Source organism: Notechis scutatus, chromosome 4 (genome assembly GCF_049901735.1).
Source record: "Notechis scutatus isolate UNSWTSFEM ecotype Mainland chromosome 4, rNotScu1.2, whole genome shotgun sequence".
NCBI lineage: Eukaryota > Metazoa > Chordata > Lepidosauria > Squamata > Elapidae > Notechis > Notechis scutatus.
In genome coordinates, this window is record NC_142012.1 from 61320950 (window position 1) to 61346630 (window position 25681).

General features: G+C 42.1%; 1 protein-coding gene across 2 annotated transcripts in view; it reads left to right on the forward strand.

The window, feature by feature from the left end:
• TEC (tec protein tyrosine kinase) overlaps positions 1–25681 on the forward strand; it is an 84408-nt gene that overhangs the window by 57206 nt on the left and 1521 nt on the right. For both annotated transcript variants that reach the window (XM_087963616.1, XM_087963615.1), the window contains exons 9-17: positions 980–1034; positions 3829–3908; positions 12295–12428; positions 13618–13692; positions 15131–15302; positions 16780–16996; positions 18860–18924; positions 20242–20360; positions 22159–22316. In XM_087963616.1, coding sequence (XP_087819742.1) covers positions 980–1034; positions 3829–3908; positions 12295–12428; positions 13618–13692; positions 15131–15302; positions 16780–16996; positions 18860–18924; positions 20242–20360; positions 22159–22316 — 1075 coding nt within the window. The remainder of the gene's footprint in view (positions 1–979; positions 1035–3828; positions 3909–12294; positions 12429–13617; positions 13693–15130; positions 15303–16779; positions 16997–18859; positions 18925–20241; positions 20361–22158; positions 22317–25681) is intronic.

A 25681-nucleotide genomic window follows, 5' to 3' on the forward strand; every position in this document is an offset into this window, starting at 1 on the left:
TAGTCATAGGGTACAATAAGCAATCGAATCATACTAGGAAACAGTCAGTATAGATCATAAGGATACAAGCGACAAAGTTACAGTCATACAGTCACAAGTGGGAGGGGATGGGTGATAGGAGTGATGAGAAGATTGATAGTAATAGTAGTGCAGACTGTGTAAATAGTTGGACAGTGTTGAGGGAATTATTTGTTTAGCAGAGTGACGATGTTCAGGAAAAAAACTGTCCTTGTGTCTAGTTGTTGTGGTGTGCAGTGTTCTATAGCGTCGTTTTGAGGGAAGGAGTTGAAACAGTTTATGTCCAGGATGTGAGGGGTCTGTAAATATTTTCACAGCCCTTTTTTTGACTTGTGCAGTATACAGGTCCTCCATGGAAGGCAGGCTGGTAGTAATTGTTTCTTCTGCAGTCCTAATTACTCTCTGAAGTCTGTGTCTCTCTTGTTGGGTTGCAGAACCAAACCAGACAGTTATGGAGGTGCAGATGACAGACTGAATAAATAAACTATTTTCCCCTTCCCCCCAAAATACTAGAACCAGATGTCATCCAATAAAATGGAATCCTTGAAGGATCACAAGAAACAAAAGGATTTAAAAAAAAATATGAAATGCACAATTTGGAATTTGACGCCCTGAGGTATCGTGCTGGCTACAACTTTGGCTTGCTTCAAAGAGTTGGACCAACTCATAGAAATCATAGGGATATATTTTGGAATATAAGCATCAGACCCATTTAATGTTCCAACTTGAAAGCAAAAAAAAAAGGTGCTTTGAAGTATGCAGAACATGAATATGGCAGCTGCCCAGGACTCCTTAAAACAGCCACTTTTTTTCCTGAGACTGTGATTATCTTCTGCAGCTCCTCATGGGAAGAGATGCATTTAATTTTGCCTTCAAATCTAAAGACCCAGGAAAGGGGCACATACATACAAAGGTAGCATTTATATATAATATGCTAAACTTTTACTGGTTTCCTCTTTAGGTGGTACTGCAGAAATCTGAATAGAAGTCAGGCAGAGCAGCTTCTCAGAAATGAGGTGAGTTTACCATTATTTTGATAAAATAGGAAAAACAGAAGACGTATACTAGACACCACACAACCAAGTAGAGGAAATAGATGATTTTTTTTTGCTAGTCGGTTACCTAAGGTATATAAGGAAGCACACCACAATAGAAGTGGGGGACTTTAACTTCTCTGACATCAGCTTGGAAACAAATCTTCTGACCAAGGCTTCTGAAACCATAATTACGCACATGCTTATTTTAAAAACAATTCTTGTTTTATTGCAACGCTGGGAATTATTTTCATTCCCAACTGGTAATGAATCTCAAAACAGTTCCTTGAGATAAGCACCCACCTTTCTTTCCTCTGTGAAGTGCTGCCAATAACAGAAGTGTCAAATGAACTAGAAAAAAAAAACCAACTGAAGCACAAAGAGCTTCAAGGATGACTGAACCGAGCGAACAACTTTGCTTCTTGCAAAGGTTTCATCATCTTTGCTTGTCCTTTATACCTTATGGGATGGGCAATCACCCCCCAGCCTTACCCCTGAGTCGCTCCTTTTGTTGCAGCGGTTCTTGCCTTCTAGCAGCTCTGCACATACGCACACTAGGAACAGGCTCCCCTTGTCCTCTGCCTCACTGCTGCCAGACTCCTAAGGCTCTGGAGGCAGCACCCCACTGCCAGATGGTCCTGGCTCCATCTCGGACACAGGACCCTCATCTGAGTCCTCCTCAGACTCCCCCACTGGTCCCCTTTCTTCCCCACTGTCCGATTCCGCTGCCGTCCCCACAGGCTGCCAGCGAACCACAACAACAAACTCTGGGCCTAGTGGAAGATCAAATGGATTCCTGACAAACTTAGCCAATAATTTTGTCTCCCAAAAAGACAGAGAAGGGAACTCGAGGGTCAGCCAGACGATCATTTAAGAAATGAAATGATGAAAGGCATTGAAGTTACAGGAACTTTGGGAGGGAGAAGGACCCTGCAATATTGGACTGCAACATTATGCATGCACAAGCATCAGTCAAACTAGAGTCTTGGACTTTAAGAGAGGTAATGTCAATAAACTTAGAGCTTGGGTGTCAACTCATAAAGCATTCCTGGACTGTTCTTGAGTTGCCATAGGCAGGAGGGGGGAGAAGTTCGGTTGCTATGACCAGAAGCACATTCCACGCATACCTTACTCCAGATTGTATCCCAGTTTACTAGAGCAAGCCAGAGAGGCGTTTTTTTCTACAGCCTGCAAAAGTGCTCCATTGGAGCCGAACCCACTTGCTCTTGGGAAAGTGCTAACATGTTGCTCCTCATAAATAATTGGATTTCTTTTTAAACTTGGCTCGGGGCCTAGGGCATCCGTCGGAACCCTGACATTGGGAGGATCCCATGGATGAGAATCCTCAGTGGGAAAACAACCAAAGAAGCTTGGGAAGTTTTGAAAAGTGAAATATAAAAGCCCAGTCTGGCACAATTTCAATGAAGAAGAAAAACAAGAGTTCTCTAAAGAAACCAGCATGACTGCACAAATAACTCTGTGATGAACTGAAAGACAAAAAGAACAAGTTTTGCATCCAGTTTTGGTCTCCACAATGTAAAAAAGATGTTGAGACTCTAGAAAGAGTGCAGAAAAGAGCAGCAAAGGTGATTAGGGGACTAGGGCTAAAACATACAAGGAATGGTTGCAGGAACTGGGTATGCCTAGTCTAGTGAAAAGAGGGACTAGAGGTGACTTGATAACACTGTTCCAATATTTGAAAGGCTGCCACAAAGAAGAGGGGATCAACTTATTCTCCAAAGCAGCAAAAGACAAGACAAGAAGCAACAGGTGGACACTAATCAAGGAGAGAACCAACCTAGAACTAAGAGATTTTCTGACCGTTAGAACAATTAATCAGCAGAACGATTTGTAGATTCTCTATCACTGGAGTCTTTTAAGAAGAGACTGGACAGCCCTTTGTTTAAAATGGTATTGTCTCCTGCTTGAGCAGGGGGTTGGACTAGAAGACCTCTGGGATCCCTTCCAACTCTGTTATTCTGCTGTTATTTTGTTTGATGCTTCTAACTAAAATCTGATACAAAACTGTTATCAAATGCTCAGTGTTCATTAAAGGTAGAGGTTCCCCTTGCACATATGTGTAAGTCGTTTCCAGCTCTAGGGGTTGGTGCTCATCTCTGTTCCGAAGACGTCTCCGTGGTCATGTGGCCGGCATGACTAAATGCCGAAGGTGCACAGAACGCTGTTACCTTCCCATCAAAGGTAGTCCCTATTTTTCTACTTGCATTTTTACGTACATTCAAACTGCTAGGTTGGCAGAAGCTGGGACAAGTAACGGGAACTCACTTTGTTATGCGGTGCTAGGGATTCGAACTGCCAAACTGCCAACCTTTCTGATCGACAAGCTCAGCATCTTAGCCACTGAGCCACCGCATCCCTACCAGTATTCATTTGAAAGAGGATCTTTGCGAAGTATGCTAGAGTATTACAAGCACCTTTTTTTTGGGAGCTTTGAAACAGTGATGTCCTTTGGAAGATACACAGAAATACTTTGAGAGATATATCCTTGAGTGGGTGTGCAACAGCCAAATTTTAACACTGATTTTTTTTTAAACTTCAAGAGTGTTCTAATGCTTCAAAGGTCTAATGCTTTGTTCCTGATAGCAATTTTTCCCCCGGGGAAGCACCTTGTCAAAGCAGAGCTAGCATTTATCATGGTTGGAGTCCCTTGCAATTTTTAATGCCATATAAGTAAATTGTGAATCTTGCAAATCACGCAACAAAGAATTTTGGTTGGTTTCTAATAAAAGTTTCATTTCTTTTTCTTGGATTTTAGGATAAAGAAGGGGGCTTTATGGTGAGGGACTCCAGCCAACCAGGTTTATATACGGTATCACTTTACGCAAAATTTGGAGGGTAAGTTTCTGAACCCACTGATGAGAACTAGTTCGCCCTGCACATTTAAAAAAAAAATTCTTATGTGTTTACAGAGACCTGATCTTATAAAAAAAGAAATATTCTCTGGAGGCTCCATTTACTGAAATAGCAAATCAGATCAATTAAACTAAATAAAATGCTGCTTGACATTGAAATGACCGTTGCCACTATTAGACTAAATTTGATATACTTAATCTCCTAAATTCCTAGCAATCACCAAATATAAACAACCTGGAATGAATTAACTTTTCATACATATATGCGGAAAGCTAGGACAAGTAGATTTAAACATAGCTTTCACCCAAGTGCTGTGATCAGGTTAAATGCAGAGTTATGAATCTGGTGATCTTAACATATATATATCCTGGTTGTATAGTTTTTAACTGTTATTTGTTTTACATTGTTATTTGTATATGTTTTTTGGTGTTGTTCAGTTGTATGTTGTGAAAGAGCACCTTATTTTGTTGTTCTCAGGTTCTGAGTACAATGACAATAAATTTATCTTATATATGCACACACGTTCAACTTTCAGTTTGCAAAAATTCCTTTCTTTTTTATCCATGTAGCTGTAATTTAGGTTCTAAGTATGCTAGTGCTATATTAAGGTGCTAGTATTAAGGTTCATATATAAAGCTGCACCATGTTTTGTATTAATATTTTGTTGACTGCAGAAATTGTAAAGTTTGGGGAATAATGGAGACCAGACATCTGACAGTGACTTCAACTCTTTAATAATAACAATAGAATAGAACAGAGCAAGGCTATGGGTAACAGCAACCCTTTTATAGGGTTATCTGCTACCTTATTAACCAATGACATGTGCAACAAGTTCAAACTTATAACCAATGAGAAGTGCCCAAATGGTGGCCAATCAGGGACTAGCAATGGACCAATCCCTAGTTGTTGTATAAGGGCCAATCAGGTGTGCGGGTTTCCAAACCCTGATTTGCATTTATGCTAGTAACTTTTATTGATTCACAACACCCTCCCCTTGGGTTCCGTTTGAGGGGAGCTGTAATAAAATCTCAAGATAGACAGGCCGCTTGGTCTGTCTGGATGATTTCCGTGGCTCCACCGGTTTTGGTCTAAGGTCCGGTTCCGTGGAGCGTTTGAATGGTCTTTATTAATTTCTGTTTCGCTGCACGGTGATTCCGTGCTGCTTTAACTGTGGTTGTCTCCGCTACATCGTGTTTCTTCGGGTTTTGCAGTTCGGTTTCCCCGTGTTAAAGTTCCCTGAAAATTCAACTCCCTCCCGCTTCAAGTTCCGGTGTTTCGCTGGGCCCTAGGGTTTCCGTTGGCCTGCTATTTGTCACATCAAAGTCAATTTCCTCGATATTTCCTCCCCTTGAATTGGTGAACCCGGGAGTCATGGGCGCTGGGTGGTAGTCTCGATCGGAGTTGGTCTATGTGGCGTTTCCACACCCTCCCATCATCCGTTAGCAGGCGGTAAGATCTCGCCCGGTAAGGTGGGTAACGGTTGCGGGTATCCATAACGGGTCGCCGGAAAAGTTTTTGGCAAAGATTAAATCGCCTACCTTAAATTCCCGGCATTTGCTGCTGGAGCCGAAAGGCTTTTCCGGTGCGAATGCGGGTGGAGCCGGTCAAGGTGCGATCGTAGTTTCCGCCCCATGAGAAGTTCAGCGGATGTTTTGTTGGTCACGCTGTGGGGCGGATGTGCTGCAACAAGAGAATTCGATTGATTTTGTCGTCGATGTTGCCAAATTCCATTTTGTGAAGGGTCTTTTTACAAATTGTACCATGCGTTTGCACGCCCATTCGCCGCAGGGTGCGCGGGCAAAGTTAGCGCATGGCGGATGCCCCGATCGGCAAGATATTGTTCAAAGGGTAATGCAGTAAATTGTGGGCCGTTGTCCGAGACCAACACGTCCGGAAACCCGTGTGTGGCAAATAGTCTGTTTAATTTATTGATAACTGAGTCCGTTGTAGTTGTGTTCATTCGATGGATCTCGAGCCAGTTTGAATAGGCGTCGACAGTAATAAGGAAAGTGTGGCCTTTGGTAGGCCCCGCAAAGTCAATATGAATACGGGACCAAGGTCCCCTCGGAGTTTCCCATTCTGTTGGGCTTGCTTTAGGTGGGGCGTTGCTGACGCCCTGGCAACGTTGACAAGTAGCGACCCAGGCCTCGATTCTTTTGTCGATTCCGCCACCAAGCGTAGCTGCGTGCGAGTGCTTTCATCCGCACGATACCCGGATGTCCTTCATGCAAAACCGCCAAAACAGTTTGTTGCAATTTGCCAGGGATTACGACCGATCGCCCCACAAGATACAGCCTTTTTGGGAAAACAGTTCGGTTTGGCGGGCTTTGAAAGGCGCCCATTCCGGTGCTATTTGGTCCGTTGGCCACCCCCGTTCAACCCAGCGTAGGATGTGTTGCAGGACTGGGTCACGTTTCGTTTCAAAGGCAATGTCTCTAACCGTCAAAGGTGGTGCATGTAGAGCTTCGATCTGTAGTGTTGAGATGGTTGGGGCTGGATCTACAACAGAGTCTGGGAGCGGTGTTCTGCTCAATGCATCAGCGTGGAGAATTGACTTCCCGGGCGATGTTGCAAGGTGTAGTTGTAGGCCGCCAAGAATTCAGACCAACGGGTCATTCTGGGGGACAATATATACGGGTTGGTTTATTACCCGCAATGATCCCCAGTAGCGGTTTATGGTCAGTAATTATCGTAAACGAACGGCCATAAACATATTCATGAAATCTTTTAACTGCAGCCACAATAGCTAAAGCTTCTTTGTCCAGCTGACTATAATTTCTTTCAGCTTTAGCTAGGGTTCGCATAAAAGAACGCGATGGGGGCTTCCGCTCCATTTGGCAACACGTGGGCCAGAATTGCCCCAACCCCAAAAGGCGCGTCACACGTGATAGTGAGCGGAAGAGTCTCGTTGTACTGCATAAGTACAGAGTCAGAAGTTAGCAATTTCTTTACTTGTTGGAAAGCACATTGTTCCCGTTGTCCCCAAACCCACGTTGCTTTTTTGTCTAATAGTCTATGCAATGGTTCTGCTACCGTTGCTTTGTGGGGTAAAAAGACATTATAGAAATTGATAAGTCCAAGGAACGCCTGTAGGTCTGCCTTGTTCCTTGGAGTGGGGGCCTTTTAATCGCCCTTAATTTGTCTTCGGTGGGATGGATTCCTTGGCTGTCCAGGAGGTATCCCAAAAATTCTACTTTTCAGTACATAACTGGCATTTATCTTTTTTTAACTCTGAGGCTCATGCGTTTGGAATCTTCAAGACCTCTCTGAGTCATTTTTCTAGGATGTCTTTGTTAGGGCGGCGATGAGTACATCGTCGAAATATGGTACGACCCCTCTGATCCCTTGTAACAACCTTTCCATTAAACTCTGGAAGATTCCGGGGGCAACGCTTACCCCGAACTGGAGCTGGTTGCATTTAAATGCGCCCTATGCGTTATTTATAGTTTGCGCTTCTGCCGTGGTAGGATCTACAGGCAATTGCTGATACGCCTGGGCTAGATCTAGTTTAGCGAAAACTTTCCCGCCACCCAGGAATGGAGCAAGTGTTGCACTACCGGCACTGGATATGCACTCTGCTGTAGTGCGTGGTTTAAGGTGGCCCGGTAGTCTCCGCAAATTCTTAGTGACCCATCAGGCTTGATAGGCGTCACTATAGGGGTTTCCCAGCGGGCGTGGTCGGTGGGTTCCAGCACGCCCTGCGCTATTAGCTTATCGAGTTGTTCGTCGATTTTAGGCTTCAAGGCGAATGGCACCCGACGTGGCTTAAGGCGGATGGGTGCTATGTCAGGGTTCAAGTTAAACGAGATCGGGTCCCCTTGTACTTGCCTAGTCCGTTCGCAAAACGCCTTGGAATTCTTGCACGAGTGCCTCCTCCCAATCGCTACTCTCAGCTCGGTGGACCTCGGCCACAGTGATTCCGAGCGGCCTGAACCATTGAAGGCCTAAAGACCAGGCCTGTCGCGGTCCACGACAGTCAGTGGTAGAGCGACGTGCACGGTCCTTGAAAGAGACCTGAATCTGCGGGACCCGACGACGGGAATTGCCGTTGCCCTGATAGTCTTTGAGTATAACCCTTTGAGGGTTAAGGTCTTGGTGGCGAATCGTTGGAATGAGCTGTTGGAGCGCTTTTCCACGACACCATCGAGAGGGAAGATCCCGAGTCTACCTCCATCACGCAAGGTTTGTTTTCGATGGCGACCTTTACTCGGATTTTCCCGGCATCAAGGGATGTAGCGTGGCCTATGGTGATTGTTTGGTGGGTCTCTCCCGTCTGGTTTCTTCACGCCTGGTGGAAGTGGTGGACGGCTTGTTTCTGTAGGAGTGGTTTCCCCATTGGTGGTTCAGTTTTTCGGTGTGTGCCGAAGAATCCTGAAGATTGGCATTCGCCTGTCGGGTTTGGAGTTTTGTTTGCTTCTGCAAACCTTTGCGATGTGACCTCATCTCCCGCAATTTCCGCAGAGTGCGCGAGGAATTTGCAGCTGGATCGTGGGTGATTCGCCCACATCCTGCACACGGTCGGAAAGAGGGTTGCGTGAACTGGTCTCGCTCCGCTCGAGTCGGTTGACCTCTTCCTCATCGCTTTCGGATGGGGATTCTAGGTCTTCGTGGTGAGTCGATACCGGGTGTCTCTCTGAGCGAGGCGAGGTATCATTGGCGAGTTTACGTGGCGGTGCGTTGGTGCGGCGCATTCGGGCTGCCGACTTCTTGGTCGCTCCGCTGCCGAGGCTTCTTTAAGGGCATCGTTGAGGCTGATGTCCCCTTAGCCATAATTTTGCTCTGGATTGTGCCGTCTTCTAGGCCCAGAACCAGGCGGTCCCGGGAGGGCTTCTTCTAAGTCGGCGAATCCGCAGAGGCCTCCAAGGTTACGGAGGTCCGCGATGTAATTGGCAAGGCTTTCGCCTTCCGCTGGTCCCTCTGGTAATATTCATGTCTTCTGACTAAGGTTGGCACGGTGGGCGCGTAGTGAGCCCGTAGTAAAGGCTCGAGGACGTCCCAGTCCATCTCTTTTACCTCTGCAGGCTTGGCAAGTGATTTTGCCATTTTAAACACGGTAGGCCCGCAGTGAGTTAGAAAGATAGCTCTTTTTTTGCCGGTTGTTGCATCTTTCAAATTGTTGGTCTCCAGAAACATCTGGAACCGATCCATGTATGCCTCCCAGTCTTCGGTCTCTGGGTTGAATGGAGCGGGTGGTACGGCACCGCTGGCCATGTTGCCGTTGATGGTGCGTGTTCGACCACGTGCTCTGTTAGTTGCTCTGTAGATCAGTCAGCTCATCGGTCTCCGTATCCCACCCTCATCGCCAGTGTAAAGTTTGGGGAATAATGGAGACCAGACATCTGACAGTGACTTCAACTCTTTAATAATAACAATAGAATAGAACAGAGCAAGGCTATGGGTAACAGCAACCCTTTTATAGGGTTATCTGCTACCTTATTAACCAATGACATGTGCAACAAGTTCAAACTTATAACCAATGAGAAGTGCCCAAATGGTGGCCAATCAGGGACTAGCAATGGACCAATCCCTAGTTGTTGTATAAGGGCCAATCAGGTGTGCGGGTTTCCAAACCCTGATTTGCATTTATGCTAGTAACTTTTATTGATTCACAACAGAAATATTTCTGAATATATGAGATTTGCTTAGTGTCAAAGATATTAATACAGCCGAACCAAAACTATCTTGAGCTATATCCAAAATATTAATTAATCATGGTAAAATATGCAATGCTCATTTGTTTGTCATAAATCCAGACTAAATAATACATGGTAAACATTATGTAGGAGGAGAGACGTGTCAATTTATGTTAGCAAAAAAATCAGGACTTTGGTAGAAACTTTTCCTTTTCAGCTAACAATTTTATTAAAAACGTAGCTGTTTTAGAACATCTGCTGAAAGGCACCTGATGAAATAAGCTGTAGTTCACAAAAGTCTGTGCCTTTTAATAAGACTGTTAATCAGATTCCTTCTGGTTTTTAATATACATTCTGCAAATGCTAAGTCAACCAAGTGGTTAATATATTAGAATCTAGATCCATGATGGTGAACCTATGGCATGCATACCACAAGTGGCATGCAGAGCCACAGGCAAACTTGCCTCACTGTGCATGCCTGTGCCTCACAGCTGATTTATTTTCATTTGGTTTGAGGCCTTTTTCAGCCTCCCAGAAGCTTGGAAAAAGCCTCTGGAAGGCTTTTCAGGCCGAATTATAGGCCCATTTCGTCACTTCTGGTATTACAGGAAGTGACGAAATGGGCCTATAATTCGGCCTGAAAAGACTTGCAGAGTTTTTTCCCAAGCCTCTGGGAGGTCAATAAAGGCCTCAAACTAGCCGAAAAATCAGCTGTGAGGTGCAGTGCAGGTAAGGGGGGTAGGGTGGGGGGATTGTGTGCACAGGGGAGTGGGAAGGGGGCGCACGCATTGCATTCTGGGTGCTGGCATGCGAGTGTGTGCGTGCTGACGCGCGCGCAATTTTTGGCACAGGAGCCCAAAAAGGTTAGCCACCGCTGATATAGGTATTCAAGTTATGGCATTGGTTTTTCCAACCTATAACTAGTAGATTTTTCTGGTAGAACTTCTTATCTGGAAATAATTTATATATACAGGTTGTTCTCAACTTAAGACCACAATGGAGCCCAAAATTTCTGTTGCTAAGCGAAACATTTGTTAAGTGAGTTTTACCCCATTTTACAGCCTTTCTTGCCACAGTTCAGTGGTGAGATGCTGCCGACTCAGACTGGTTCGAGCGAACCGGTAGTTCCGATGATCACCTTCCCTGCGCCCCCTATCCTGTCCTTTATTTCCTGCTTTGCAGTTCATCTCATTCGCGTGGCACAACTGATCCCCCCCCCTTCCTGCTGTTCTACTTACTGTTGCTGATTTGGAAGGTAAGCAACTGAGCTTCTAAATCAGTAGTAGTCAACCTGGTCCCTACCGCCCACTAGTGGGCGTTCCAGCTTTCATGGTGGGCGGTAGGGGTTTTGTACTTTATAAATCATCATTACTGTGGAACCGGTGGGCGGTTAGAGAAAATTTTACTACTAACAGAGATACAAAAGTGGACGGTAGGTATAAAAAGGTTGACCACCCCTGTTCTAAATGCTCCATTTTCAGCGCTGTGTGTGCACACACTCAGCGAACTGCTTGTTAATCCAGCAGCATCCCGCCAATGCCACAATTGTTAAGTGAACTACTGCGGTTGATAAGTTAGTAACATGGTTGTAAAATGAATCTGGTTTCCCATTGACTTTGCTGGTTGCAAAAGGGGATCACTTGACCCCAGGACACGGCAACCATCATAAGTATGACCCAGTTGCCAAGTGTCTGAATTTTGATCACATGACCTTAGGAATGCTGCAATGGTCTTAGGTGTGAAATACAGTCATAAGCAGTGGTGGTATTCTACCGGTTCGGCCTGGTTCGGCCGAGCTGGTAGCGCCAGTGAGCAGAAGAGACCAAACTGGTTCTCTCCGCTGCTCTGCTGTTGGGCCCGCCCGCCCGCCTGGGCTCTCATACTAACCTTTATGTCCTGCTTTTGAAGTGCAGCTGTTTTGCGCGGCACAGCAGAGTGTTGCGAGGCAGCTGCTGAAGCGACAGGGAGAGCGCAGGATTGCAGGAGGCGAGTCAAAATGCCTCTGCGCCTGCACAAACTGTGCATTTGGTGCGCACGTGTGTACAAAGTTTGTGCGCGTGCGCAAAGCACGCCCACCAAGCCATGCCCACCGAACCAGTGGTAAAAAGTTTTTGAAACACGCCACTGGTCATGTCACTTTTTGCAGTGCTGTTTTAACTTGAAATGGTCACTAAAAGAGCTGTTGTAAGTCAAGGACTACCTCCATTCCTTACTGTTCTTATTTTGTCCTTTAAAAGGTATATGTAAGAGAAGAGTCAAATCGAATGATGGACCTAGTTCTCAGAGATCTTAAAGTGATATATACCTGCTACTTAATGTAACAAAATATTAAATCTTGCTTTGATCTTCTTTGCTGGCTTCAGAAATCTCGTTAGCGTTCAAAACTGGAGTCTTGACTATGCCCCAGTGAATTAATGGAAGACGTTTCTGAGTTGATTTGAATGTAACGAGGGACATGCATATTTCCAAAACTATGCTGTTTCTGAAAAATCAAATTCATTTTATTTCCCTTGAAAGCTGCTAAAGGTGCTAAGGAGCAACTGAGTTTGTCCGCATTTTCATGTAGTTAAGACAACTGATGGAGAAAAGTATGTTCCTAAAATAGACCCACATTGAGTACTTACAGGCCTCCAAAATGAAATGAAATATTTTGTTAGCTAGATAAGAGCATGAGGTTATTCAGCAAAAAAAAAAATCTGTTTTAATTTCTACATGATTTGTTGTGTTTTTTTTAGAGAAGGGCTATCTGGCATAAGACACTACCATATAAAAGAAACAATGACATCACAAAAGCAATATTATTTGGCGGAAAAGCATCTTTTTGACTCCATTCCAGAGTTAATTGACTATCATAAACACAACGCTGCAGGTAAATGATGCTGAGTTTTTTACCCTTTAATTTGTACTTTGTAACTCCAAACTATTAAATTTCAGGTCTTTTGAAGATGCTGAATGGTTTAATATGATTCAAGAAAATAAATTATTCAAATAAGATTCTACCCCACCTCTTCTTTGGTCATATAGGATGCTTAGAAGTTCCAAATTTTTATTGAAAATGATTTAATTCGTCCTATATTTTGCAGGTTTCAAGCAATAGAATAATTCTAATTTTCCATGCTGCTGATAGCTATAAATTCGTAGGTAGGTAAGTAGGTAGGTAGGTAGGTAGGTAGGTAGGTAGATAGATAGATAGATAGATAGATAGATAGATAGATAGATAGATAGAAAGAAAGAAAGAAAGAAAGAATTTTTTATTGGTCAATTGTGATTGGACACATAAGGAATTTGTCTTGGTACAAATGCTCTCAGTGTACATAAAAGAAAAGATACATTTGTCAAGAGTCAAGAATCATAAAGTACAACACTTAATAGTCAAAGGGTACAATAAGCAGTCAAATCATACCAGGAAACAGTCAATATAAATCGTAAGGATACAAGCGACAAAGTTACAGTCATACAGTCTCAAGTGGGAGGGGTTGGGTGATAAGGAGTGATGAGAAGATGAATAGTAATAATAGTGCAGACTTTGTAAATACTGTAGTTGGACAGTGTTGAGGGAATTATTTGTTTAACAGAGTGATGGAGTTTGGGGAAAAACTCCTTGTGTCTAGTTGTTCTGGCGTACAGGGCTCTATAGTGTCATTTTGAGGGAAGGAGTTGAAACAGTTTATGTCTGGGATGTGAGGGGTCTGTAAATATTTTCACAGCCCTCTTTTTGACTTGTGCAGGTCCTTGATGGAAGGCAGGTTGGTAGCAATTGTTTTTTCTGCAGTTCTAACTATCCTCTGAAGTCTGTGTCTGTCTTGTTGGGTTGCAGAACCAAACCAGAAGTTACAGAAGTTCAGATGACAGACTCAATAATTCCTTTCTTGTACTGAAATGTTTGTGAAAACTAGCAGGAAAAGGCTTAATGTGCTTAAATCGTATATATTCAAAATATATACGAATGATGCTATAGGAAAATGACATAGTTAACATTAAAACACCAGAAAGTATTGTTCGTCTTGCTTAATTTTCAAAGTAACTTACTCACTGTTTGAATTTTCTGTGAATCTTAGGGCTTGTGACGAGGCTACGATACCCAGTGACTCCAAAAGTGAAACCTTCACCAACTACTGCTGGATTCAGCTATGGTACATTTATGTTTCTGTATGAAAATATTACTGATTTTGTACATGAACAAAGAACTGAAATGTATTTATTTCCTCTCCATTTTTTTTTCATTTTTTTAAAAATTTAGTAAATTTTATTTATTTTCAAAAATTAAAAACAAAAAATAAAACTTTATACATCATTATATCAATGTCAAGACATCTTTTACATTTCCTTATCTTTCTATATACATATTTCTTTCATTATACAATTTCAACTTAATATATAAATAAATATAGATAGATATGAATACAGATTTGTATTTACATAGTTTGTTATTTTATACCTAATTGCCATTTTGATTTCTTTTTATTCTTAAACCATTCATAACAGGCATCCCAGACATTATAATATATCAACTCTTCTTTGTCTCTTAATTTCATTGTTAGTCTGTCCATCTCTGCACAGTCTAAATTTTTTTTTTATAACACCCTCTGGTGGTACAATTTCTTGCTTCCAGAATTGTGCCTAGGAAATCCTAGCAGCAGTTAAAATATGTCGCATAATGTATTTATCTTTTTAATTATATTTTCCCATTATTATGCAGAAAATCTCAAGTTCTATAAAGCCTATACAGGAAGTCCTCAATTTACAACTAAAATTGAGCCCAACATTTATGTTGCTTAGTGAAACATTTGTTAAGTGAGTTTTGCCCCATTTTACGATTTTTCTTGCCACATTTGTTAAGTGAACCATTGCGGTTGTTACGTTGGTAACACAACTGATAATTGAATAATTGACTTTGTTCGTCAGAAGTTTGTAAAAGGGGAATCACATGACCCTGGGACCCTGCAGCCATCATAAATATGAACCAGTTGTCCAGCATCCGTATGTAAAACATATGACTATGTGGATGCTGCAACGGTCTTAAGTGTGAAAAATGGTCGTAAGTCACTTTTTTCAGTACTTTGTACCTACCAGTCGTTTGTACCTTTGCCTAACAGTACAAATCATGTTTATACAATAAATAAACAAACAAACAAATACATGACGTGGTGGCTCAATGGCTAAGATTCCGAGCTTGTCGATCAGAAAGGTCAGCAGTTCGGCGGTTTGAATCCCTAGCCTAACACAGTGAGCTCCTGTTACTGGTCCCATCTTCTGCCAACCTAGCAGTTTGAAAGCAGGTTAAAAAAATACAAGTAATAAAAATAGGGACCACTTTGGTGGGAAGGTAACAGCGTTCCATGCGCCTGTAAAACAGACTGAAAATGGCCCCAAAACCAGGCCAAAAAATGGACGGGGGCTGGGCCAGCCAGTGATGGGATTTGTTGGTTCGTTGAACTGTGCCTAATCTTAACTACCGGTCCACCAGAATTGGTGCAAAGAATACTGACAATTAAAATTCTTCCAATTTGTCTTGGGGGTTTATCCTCAAGTGATTCTGTTCTTCTTGTTTTTTTTTGTTTTTTTTAATAGAGAAATGGGAAATCAATCCTGCAGAACTCACCTTTATGCGAGAACTGGGCAGTGGCCTCTTTGGCGTAGTGCGGCTGGGCAAATGGAGAGCCCAGTACAAAGTAGCCATCAAGGCCATCCGAGAAGGTGCCATGTATGAAGAGGACTTTATAGAAGAAGCTAAAGTGATGATGTAAGTAACGGGCAAAGGGGCTGGATAATCATTAAAGAATAAGGCTGCAAAACATCTTAAGAAATGTCTTCTGAACATCGTCAGATGTTCTGCTCTGTTTCCTTGCACTTCAAAGAATTACATCAATTGTCTGAGTCAGAACATCAAAAGCCGATACTAGTTCTCTCCTTATTTTGTTGCTTGATGCACTATGAATTTATTTTGGAAGTATCAAACTTTCTAAGCTCAAAATTAGGAGGAAACAAATCTGTATTTTGATCAGAAGAAGAATGGGCTGTTTAAACAATTAATGATACTATTATTATTAGCAATATATTGCTAGTGAAATACATATAGTATCCCATACTAAAGGCAGTGATATAATCAAATCCCTACTAATACAAAAAAAACAAAACATTTGCCATTTTTTGTTCCACCTGCTTAATATCTTCCAGCATAGATACATTCATGAACCACTTCATTGACATATTTAAATGCTTAACATATAAAATGATGTTTCACGGGAGCAGGTTTGAAATTGTAATAGGATTTGTGGTTTTCACCTTTAACATTAAAGATTCAGGAACTAGGACTCTCTACTGTAAACAATTCTATTGTACGGAAAAAAGAAAAATCTATTCTTACTAGGTTAGATCGATATAACCCCAACTGTCTATTGTATTTATTTTAGACATGTAATCTTGCAAAAACATTACATTTTGGGGATATATCAGTGGTGGAGTGTTACAGCCACATTTCTGTATGCTGAAGTCTGAGCCTGCATTTTGAATTTGTTTCAGATCCTAAATCTTGATTGCTTGACTCCATCTGCCATAATATTAAATGCTATTGCCTGCAGTTATAAGGCATTACTAGGATTTGCTATTTTACTCTGCTTCTGCAACTTTATCACTTCTGAATTTGTTATTTGTTATTTTTAGCATAAAGACTGCATAAGCTATTTCGCGTTGACTTCTTTCCAGACATGTATGTTTTCTAACTAAGGTTAACTTCATGACGAAAAGGTGGCTTTTTCAAGAGGCAACTTGTTTGTTCTTCGAAGACATTTTGCTTCTCATCCAAGAATCTCCTTCAGCTCTGACTGGATGGTGGGGAATGGAAGGATTTATGCTCCTTGCAGACAGCTGGCCATTTGCATCCTTTTAGAGGGTCGTTGAGGCCACTTGGAGTTTTATCTACCCACTCAAAGAATGCAAATGACCAGCTGTCTGCAAGGAGCATAAATCCTTCCGTTCCCCACCATCCAGTTAGAGCTGAAGAAGATTCTTGGATGAGAAGCGAAACGTCTTCAAAGAAAAAAAAACCAGAAAGTCCAGTTGCCTCTTGAGAGAAAGCACTTTTGGGACAATCCTGACCTGGATGACTGAGAATCTCCATAAATATTCATGAAGAAAACTAGGTCTATATTTCCATTTCCATTTCCCATTTCCCATATAAAACCCATGTTTAACTGTTTCTTTTTTAAAACTACTTTCAGGAAGTTGACGCATCCGAAATTAGTCCAGCTATATGGCGTTTGTACTCAGCAGAGGCCTATCTACATAGTGACAGAGTTTATGGAGCATGGCTGCCTTCTAAATTATCTTCGCCAAAGACGTGGACACTTTACTAAAGACAATCTGCTGACTATGTGTCAGGATGTCTCTGAAGGAATGGAATACCTGGAGAGAAATAGCTTCATACACAGAGATTTGGTAAGTCTGGGGATGAACATGTGTACATTTGTTGCATTCATGAAGCCCAGGGTCAACTCAAAAAATATTCCTATGGCCTTTTTAGAGTTGCCAGCAGAAAGGGAGGGGGGAGCAGTGTAGCAGCTTGCAAACCGAAAGTGCGTTCCATAAATGTTTTCAGAGATAGTAACTAGGTGATTGAAGTTTCTGCCAGGCATAATTCTAACTAGAGAGCATGATTGATGATTCTTGGCTATGGATGTGTCCCATATGAATTATGATACACCCAGGGGGTGGGGGAAAACCAGGGTCAAGGGTGACAATGAATGATGTGTCTCAGAGTCGGCTACACCCAGGCAGTGCCAGACAGTTTAACTCCCAATAAATCCTTTTTAAGTTTGGGAAGTTTGGCTCGAGACTCATGATTTAAATGGGGGTAACTGCCGGAATCCTGACACACAGGATCTAAAGGGTCTGAATTTTTATGTTTATGAAATGTTTTGACCAAAAGCTATGCAAAGTAGGAGTCATGTCCCTTTTAAGACTTGCAAAGGAGAAATTAAAGCTGGTGTTTTTCTCCACCATGAATGGCAATGGGTGCTTTTCAAAAAGGTCACTTTTCCACACATTGTCAACTCTGAAGTGAACCTGGCTGAAGCCACCTTGTGCTGCTTCATAGTTGCCACGAACCCTGAGAGAGGGAAGGGAGAGGGGAAGTAAATAGCCCGGCTAACAGTCGAAACAAAAAGTTATCTTGTGGGAACCAAGGTCATCATAACAGGTGGCTGATGAAGGAGGAGAGGAGCCTGCCAGCTATATTCATTGGACAATGTGACTGGTTACACCTGGGAGGGGGAAGTTTTACTCTTTTAATTAGGTGAAAACAATGGGAACTTTTAGAGTTGGTTTTCACCGGCTGTGCCGATATGATGTATCCAATAAACATGTTCTTCAAGGAATCTACCTGCCTCGGAGTTTTGCTTTCAATGGGTGCATTACGGTAACACACATGTTAACAGCCTCTCATTCTTATTCTTCTTACAAGTGGATTACTATAACATGTTCCACATCAGGCTGCTCTTGATAGTTATCTGGAAGCTATAGCTGGAAAGTGACAGTGGGACAGAAAAACATCAAATCAATCTTGGCTTTGAGCATTTGGGGAAGAGCAGAGAGGATCTCCATCATAGATTTTATGCTACATTTGACCCATTCTGGAAAGGGGAACACAAAACAGATTAAAGCATATCTAAAATGATCTTCAGGATGCTCTCCAGTAAACCTAGTAATTGCTTTTACTTTTCTCTTGGGGAAAAAACCCCCCCATAATTCTGGGCTTGCCTGAAAAAAAATCCATAATTCAAATAGCAATTGTACTTAGACTTATATACTGCTTTACGGCGCTTTATTGCCCCTCTCTAAGCAGTTTACAGAGTCAGCCTCTTGCCCCTAACAATTTGGGTCCTCATTTTACCTACCTCGGAAAGATAGAAGGCTGAGTCAAACTTGAGACTGGTAGAGATTCGAATTGCCAAATTGTAGGCAGAAGTAGCCTACTCGTAGCTGGAGACCCTTGATTTGCATTACACTCAATTCGTATTTCTCAACCTTGGCAGTTGAAAGACGTGTGGACTTCAACTCCCAGAACTCCCTAGCCAGCCATGCTTTCTGAGGGTGGTAGCATGCTTTAGTTTGGCATGATTCTGTTGATGGTGAGAAGCCATACAGAATTCTGCTTTGAAGACTTGCAACATATCTTTCTTAGTTTTTGGTGCCTGATATCTCTACACTTGTGTAACTCTTAGACATTAAGCAGAAATCAGACCACATCCATGACATGCAATCCAACTACTGTTTTACTTTTTTCTTTCTTTCTTTCTCTAGGCTGCTAGAAACTGCTTAGTGAATGAGTCAGGAGTGGTGAAAGTATCTGATTTTGGAATGACAAGGTATTAGTCATCTGTATACGTTTAACGGGAATATTTTAAAGTTACATTTGCACTTTCCAAAGTGGCAGGGTGGTGGCCATGTTTTTAACTTAAAACAGACCCCAATCATGTGTTGCTTACATAACCAAATTTAACTCACCTACCTCAGATGCAGAGGACTGAAAAATATTCTAGCTGCCAACAGTTATCCGGAGTCAGTCTATGTCAGTGATGACTAACCTTTTCCACGTTGCATGCCAAAATAGCGCTTGCATGCGTCCTTCACCCATGATGCAATACATGCGTGACTCCCCCCGCCCCTGTGCATGCACGTGACCCCCCCACACCGCATGCCTCTGTGCATGCGGGCACGTCTCCCCCGCGAATGCGCAGCAGATACCCAACAATCAGCTGGCTGGTGCAGTGGGGTTCTTTTGGGCGACCACAGGTTCGCCCTCACGGGTCTATGTGATAGCCTGTCCTTTTAAATTCCATTTGTCAAATGTATCCATTACTGTTAGGCAGTGACATGAATGTTGAATACAGGTAGTCCTCAACTTATCACCACAATTGGGACTGAAATTTCAGTTGATAAGCAACGCAGCCATTAAGCCTATGATCAGATCCAATTTTAACAATCCTGTTTCCCGTGGTCATTAAGCAAATCACGCAGTAATGGAAGCAAATCACGTTGTTAAGCAAATCCGGCTTCCCTCATCGGCTTTACTCACCAGAAGGCATCTGGGAAGGTTTTGCAAATCACAATCATGCAACTGCAAGAAGGATTGTGCAACAGTCATGACACCAAGGACGGGTTAAAGTCCCTTTTTTTCAGTGGCATCTTAATTTTGAACCGTTGTTAAACAAGTGGTCCTTATTCAAGGACTATCTGTGTCAGTTTTTTGTGTACAGGGGTACCTCAGTACTTGGCATTAATTTGTTCCAGGAAGTGCAATGAGTACTAAAATGGACGTATCACAAACAGACCATGTGACTTATCACGTGACCCTTTGTTTGTGCTGGGAAGAACTTCCTCTTGTCCCTTTTTCTATCTCCGTGATCTTCCCGGCATGGCCGATGTCCTGTCCGCCTTCTGTGGCCATCCCCCTCCTTTTGCAGCGACCTTCCCAGCATGGCCAACTTCCTGTCCATTCTCTGCATCTGTCCCTCTTTTCCTATTGCAGCGCATTGAGCACTAAACAAACGCCGAGTATTGGGACAACATTTTCACATCAAAATGCGTCGAATATCAAATTTGACGAGTTTTGAAGCCGTCAAGTACCGAGGTTCCCTTGTAATTCATTTCAGAGGAAGGATTTTTTTTTCTTCTCCTTTTAGATATGTTCTTGATGATCAGTACACCAGCTCTTCAGGCGCTAAATTTCCTGTGAAGTGGTGTCCGCCTGAAGTTTTCAATTACAGCCGATTCAGCAGCAAGTCTGACGTTTGGTCTTTTGGTAAGATTGTTTCACTTTTTAAAAACAAATTTAGGAGGATTACTTTTTCAAATCTTCCATTCCTCTTCAAACAATCCAACAAAGCAGTAATTATAATTAAGATAGAATGAGAAAAAAAAAATACAGGGAATCTTGCATAAAATCTGGGTGTCATGGCTTCCAGCATGCCTCTGCACGTGCATGCGCTTCTCCCCCGCGAATGCACAGCAGATACCCAACAATCAGCTGGCTGGTGCAGTCGGGCTCTTTTGGGCGACCATAGGTTCGCCATCATATAGCAAGGGTCTTCAAACTTGGCAAATTTAAGACTTGTAAGGACTTCAACTCCCAGAATTTCTGAGCTAACATGACTGGAGGAGGAATTCTGGGAGTTGAAGTCCACAAGTCTTAAAGCTGTCAAATTTAAAGACTGCTGCCTTATAGTGAAAATTAGAACTTAAAACTTAACATTTAGGAATTTCAGATATTGTAACCTCTTTTTAACTTGTGCTTTATTTCCTTCTAGTGGTTTCCAAAAATATTACAAAACACATGTTTCTGGTTAACTGTTCTGATTGTTTTATATGTTTATCAAATTTTTATATCACCCATTTCACCTAAGTGACTTTGGGCAGTTTATAATGTAATGTTCACTCTCCATAGTGAGATGAGCAGCATACAAACTTAAATAGATAAGTAAATACATTTTATATAATGACAATCACTTGTTTTTATGGAGATCTATTACTATATATCAATACGATACTATTACTATACTATCTATAGATTTATTACTATATAACCTTGTGCTAGAAAGGTTTAGTAATTTTGAAATGCTGGCTTTACACACACACACACAAACACACACACATAAAGATATTCTGGTAAAAATGCTTGTATGTTAGGCTCTCAAATTTGGCTGTATAGGTATTCCTCCACTTACAGCCACTATTTAGCCGAATATTTCTGTTGCTAAGTGAATTTTGACCCATTTTACAATCTTTCTTGCCACAGTTGTTAAGTTAGTAACTCTTAGCCGGTCTTCTGAAAGCTCACAGATTTGCACACAAACCACCATACAACAGCAGAAAGCAGGTTTCAAGGTGTTTAATGTCAAACAACAAACTTCCCATCCAGCATACAATCTGGTCTAGATTAGCACTGGAAGCTTCTGCTTTCCAATGCTATTTAAAGGTATAAACAGACCCACCTAAACGCTCCTATCTCCTGTACTCGTCCCAATTAGTCCCTTAATTACCTTCTAGGTCACCATTCGGTTATACCTTATATGTATATATCTTAACAATTGCTTTAACCAGGCAGCTTCTTAAAGCAACCAGCTATTTTATCACAGCTTAAAAGAACTCCTTTAGAAAGTCAGCTCTTTAAAGCCATTCATGAAAACAGCGGCAACTTTTCTTTCAGGCCTCAGTAGTGTAAAAAAAAAGATGTTGCTGCTTTAATGAGTAGCCGAGAAATGAGTATGAAGCATCTCTTCTAAATCATTCTTCGTCCTAATGCCTAGTTCTATTTTTCAGGCTCATTTCATAAGCATTTGTCTAATCATTCTATTGTTGATAAACTAAGTAACCTTAGAAGATTTAGGCAAGGTGATTATTTAGTTCATTAGGATTGATTTTCTATTAACGTGTATTTGCCACCCTGGAGGATAACCCAGAACATTGGAATGGAAATGTTTCAATTCAGTTATTTCTGTGAACTTTGACAAATCTCTCTCTCTCTCTGTCTCTCTCTCTGTCTCTGTCTCTCTCTCTCTCTGTGTCTCTCTCTCTGTCTCTCTCTCTCTCTGATTTTGCAGGAGTTCTCATGTGGGAAGTGTTTACGGAAGGGAAGATGCCCTTTGAGACAAACACAAACTACGAAGTGGTGACTATGATTACACAAGGACACCGGCTATTTCGACCCAAGCTAGCTTCTAAGAATATTTATGACTTGATGGTAATGTGCTGGCATGAGGTATGCTATGTTGCAACTTCACTTGCATTAGTCCTATTGCTGTATTCTGGCATGAAGAGTGACCCAAAGTAGGTGCAACCATTCTTTGCACCCCGCCGGTCAGTCGAGTGAAAATTTCCAGTCAATGCAATAATGCTGTGTGTTCCTCCCATTTTTTTTTTGTGGGTGCCTGCCTGAACAGTACCCCTACTTTTCACCTTACTCATTCAGGGCCGAGTAAGTAGAACAGAGTCTGAAAATAGAAATCAAGTACAGTGGAACCTCAGGTCATGAACGCTTCTGTTCGCAACCAAATCAGGAGATGACAAAAAATTTGGGAAAATTGTTGCTTCTGGTCGCGGAGAGATCCTCGGGTGCTGATCAAATACAGCTGCAGCGGTTTCCCCTTCTGTGCATGCACATAATTGTAGGCGCATGCGCAGTTAGTCTTGCTGTCAGGGCTCCGATAGTTACCCCCATTTAAATCATGAGTCTCTAGCCGAACTTCCAGAAGTTAAAGAAGATTTATTAGGAGTAAACATGCCAGCACTGCCTGGGTGTAGTTGACTCTGAGACACATCATTCATTGTCACCCTTGACCCTGGTTTTCCCCCACCCCCTGGGTGTATCATAATTCATATTCTCCAATGGGACACATCCATAGCCAAGAATCATCAATCATACTCTCTAGTTAGAATTTTGCATGGCAGAAACTTCAGTCACCTAGAAACTATCTTTGAAAACATTTATGGAATGCAAGATGCCCACTGCTCCCCCTTCCCTTTCTGTTGGCAACTCTAAAAAGGCCATAGAAATATTTTATGAGATGACACTTGCTTCAGTTCACGACCAAATCGGGTTGCGACAAAAGTCCTGGAACAGATTACGGTCGTGACCTGAGTTTCCACTGTACAGTTAATGCTCAATTTAATAACCATTCATTTAACAACAGTTCAAAGTTACAGTGGCACTGAAAAGAGTGACTTATGACCGGTCCCATTTAGTGACCGTCGCAATATCGTCATAATCATATGATCAAAATCTGGGGCTTAGCAACGAGCATACATTTATGACGGTTGTAGCATCCAGGGATCATGTGAATGCCATTTGGTACCTTCCTATCAAACTTCCAACTATTTAATGGGGGAAGCTAGATTCACATTAATGACCATGTGGTCCACTTAACAACTGGAGTGATTCGCTAACAACCATGGCAGAAAAGGTTCATAAAATCAGATATGAATCACTTCGCCAGCTGCTTTGTTTAGCAATGTAATTTCTGGTTCCATAAATCACGAACTACCTGTAGACTTAAAAGAGTGGAAATTACATGATTTTTAATTCTAACAATCAGCAATTTTATAAGTCAGAAATACATTAGCAATTGACAGTACTGTCTTACAGTGCCAGGAGGTGATCCTAATATGTTAGTTCTATCTACAAGAAAGGTATTAGGTAGAAAGATTTGGGTGAGCTAAGTGCAGAAATGAAATACCAATAAACAAAAACTTGCCTCACTCTTAATAGAACTGTCATGTTCTTATAACTTCTGTACTTCAGAGGTGGATTCCAATAGATTTGGTTGAAACAACGGTGAATAAAAAAGGATTAATCTTGTTTAGTTGTTCAACCTATTTGTCACTAGAGTGCTTTATGAGCACGTGTGACAGTGTTCTGACCCAGGCTTTGTAAACTGTAATCATGTACAAACTTATTTTAAAATCAAGACTTATTTTATTGCACCGCTGGGAATTGTTTTCATTCTCAGCCGGAATTAATCTCAAACAGTCTCCCAAGATAAGCACACACCTTTCAGTTCTGTGAAGTGCTGCCAAAAACAGAAGTATCAAATGAACTAGAAAAGTACAAAAAAAATCCCTAACCAAAGTACAACTAGCTTCAAGGATGATTCTGAACCGATCGAACTACTTTGCTTCCTGCAAAGGTTTTGTCATCTTGGCCTGACTTTAATACCTTATGGGAGGGGCAATCACCTCCCAGCCTTACTCCCAAGTCGCCCCTTTTGTTTCAGCTGCTCTCGCCTTCTAGCAGCTCTGTGCACATGCGAACTGGGAACAGGCTCCCCTTGTTCCTCTGCCTCGCTGCTGCCAGACTCCATAGGCTCCAGAGTCAGCACATAACTCCCAGATGCTCCTGGCCCCATCTCTGCATCGGATGCAGGACCCTCATCCGAGTCCTCTCCAAACTCCTGGACTGGTCCCCGTTCTTCCCCGCTGTCTGATTCCACTGCCATCTGCACAGGCTGCCAGTGAACCACAACAGACAGTGGCAGCAAAACAGCAAAGAACACGTGACACCGTAAAGACTGACAAATTTATAACTGGGTAAAATATAGATCACTGTCCATTTCATGGATCATATCATCCCCAAAACATATGCAGTAATAGGATAACTTTTTATTTATAATCATCAAAATTTTCTGTTAAATGGCTTCTTCCAGTATTTGTGATTTGCTTTAAGCAGTCAAGCAAGTTGATGAAGAAAAATACCCTTTCAGTTTGGTTTACTAGTCCACAATTTACAACTGTAAGGGAGTCCAGAATTTCCATCCTTATGACGGTCATAAGTTGAGATACCCACATGACCAGACCCAATTTTACAACTTTTTTATGGCGGTTGGTGACTGAATGCAAAATTGTTAAGTGAATGCCATCCTCTTAAGTGAATGCTGCGATTGATAAGTAGATCCATGTATTCCTATAACAATAGCAATAGCACTTAGACTTATAAACCGCTTCATAGGGCTTTTCAGCCCCCTTGGAGTGGTTTAGAGACAGCATATCGTCCCCAGCAATTGGGGTCTTCATTTTACCTACTTCGGAAGGATGGAAGGCTGAGTCAACCATGAGCCGGTGAGAATTGAACTGCTGGCAGTCAGCAGAATTAGCCTGCAATACCGCGTTCCAACCACTGTGCCACTGCAACTCTTATAAAAACACCCTTGGGTATTTTTGTAAGAATTGTTGGAGCACAGTGGTTACAATGGGTGTTTTTTGCTGGAAACAGCCCAAAGAAGCCAGGAAACCAAAAAGAAAACATTATAAATAACTGTCATGTGACTGAAACACTGCAACAGGCTGCAAAGGTGAGCCAGTTGCCAAACACTCAAAATGTGGTCATGTGACTGCAAGTGTATGCAGCCATGTGAACTCCACAATTGGTGGTAAGTAGCCTTTGAAGGGTTGCTAAGTGAGGACTATTTGCATGTCATGCATCACAAAAGAAAAGGATGTCAGGATTCCAGCACTTCACCCCATTTAAATCATGAGTCTCGAGCCAAACTTCCAGAATTTAAAGAGGATTTATTGGGAGTAAACATGCTGCCACTGCCTGGGTGTAGCCGACTCTGAGACACATCATTCATT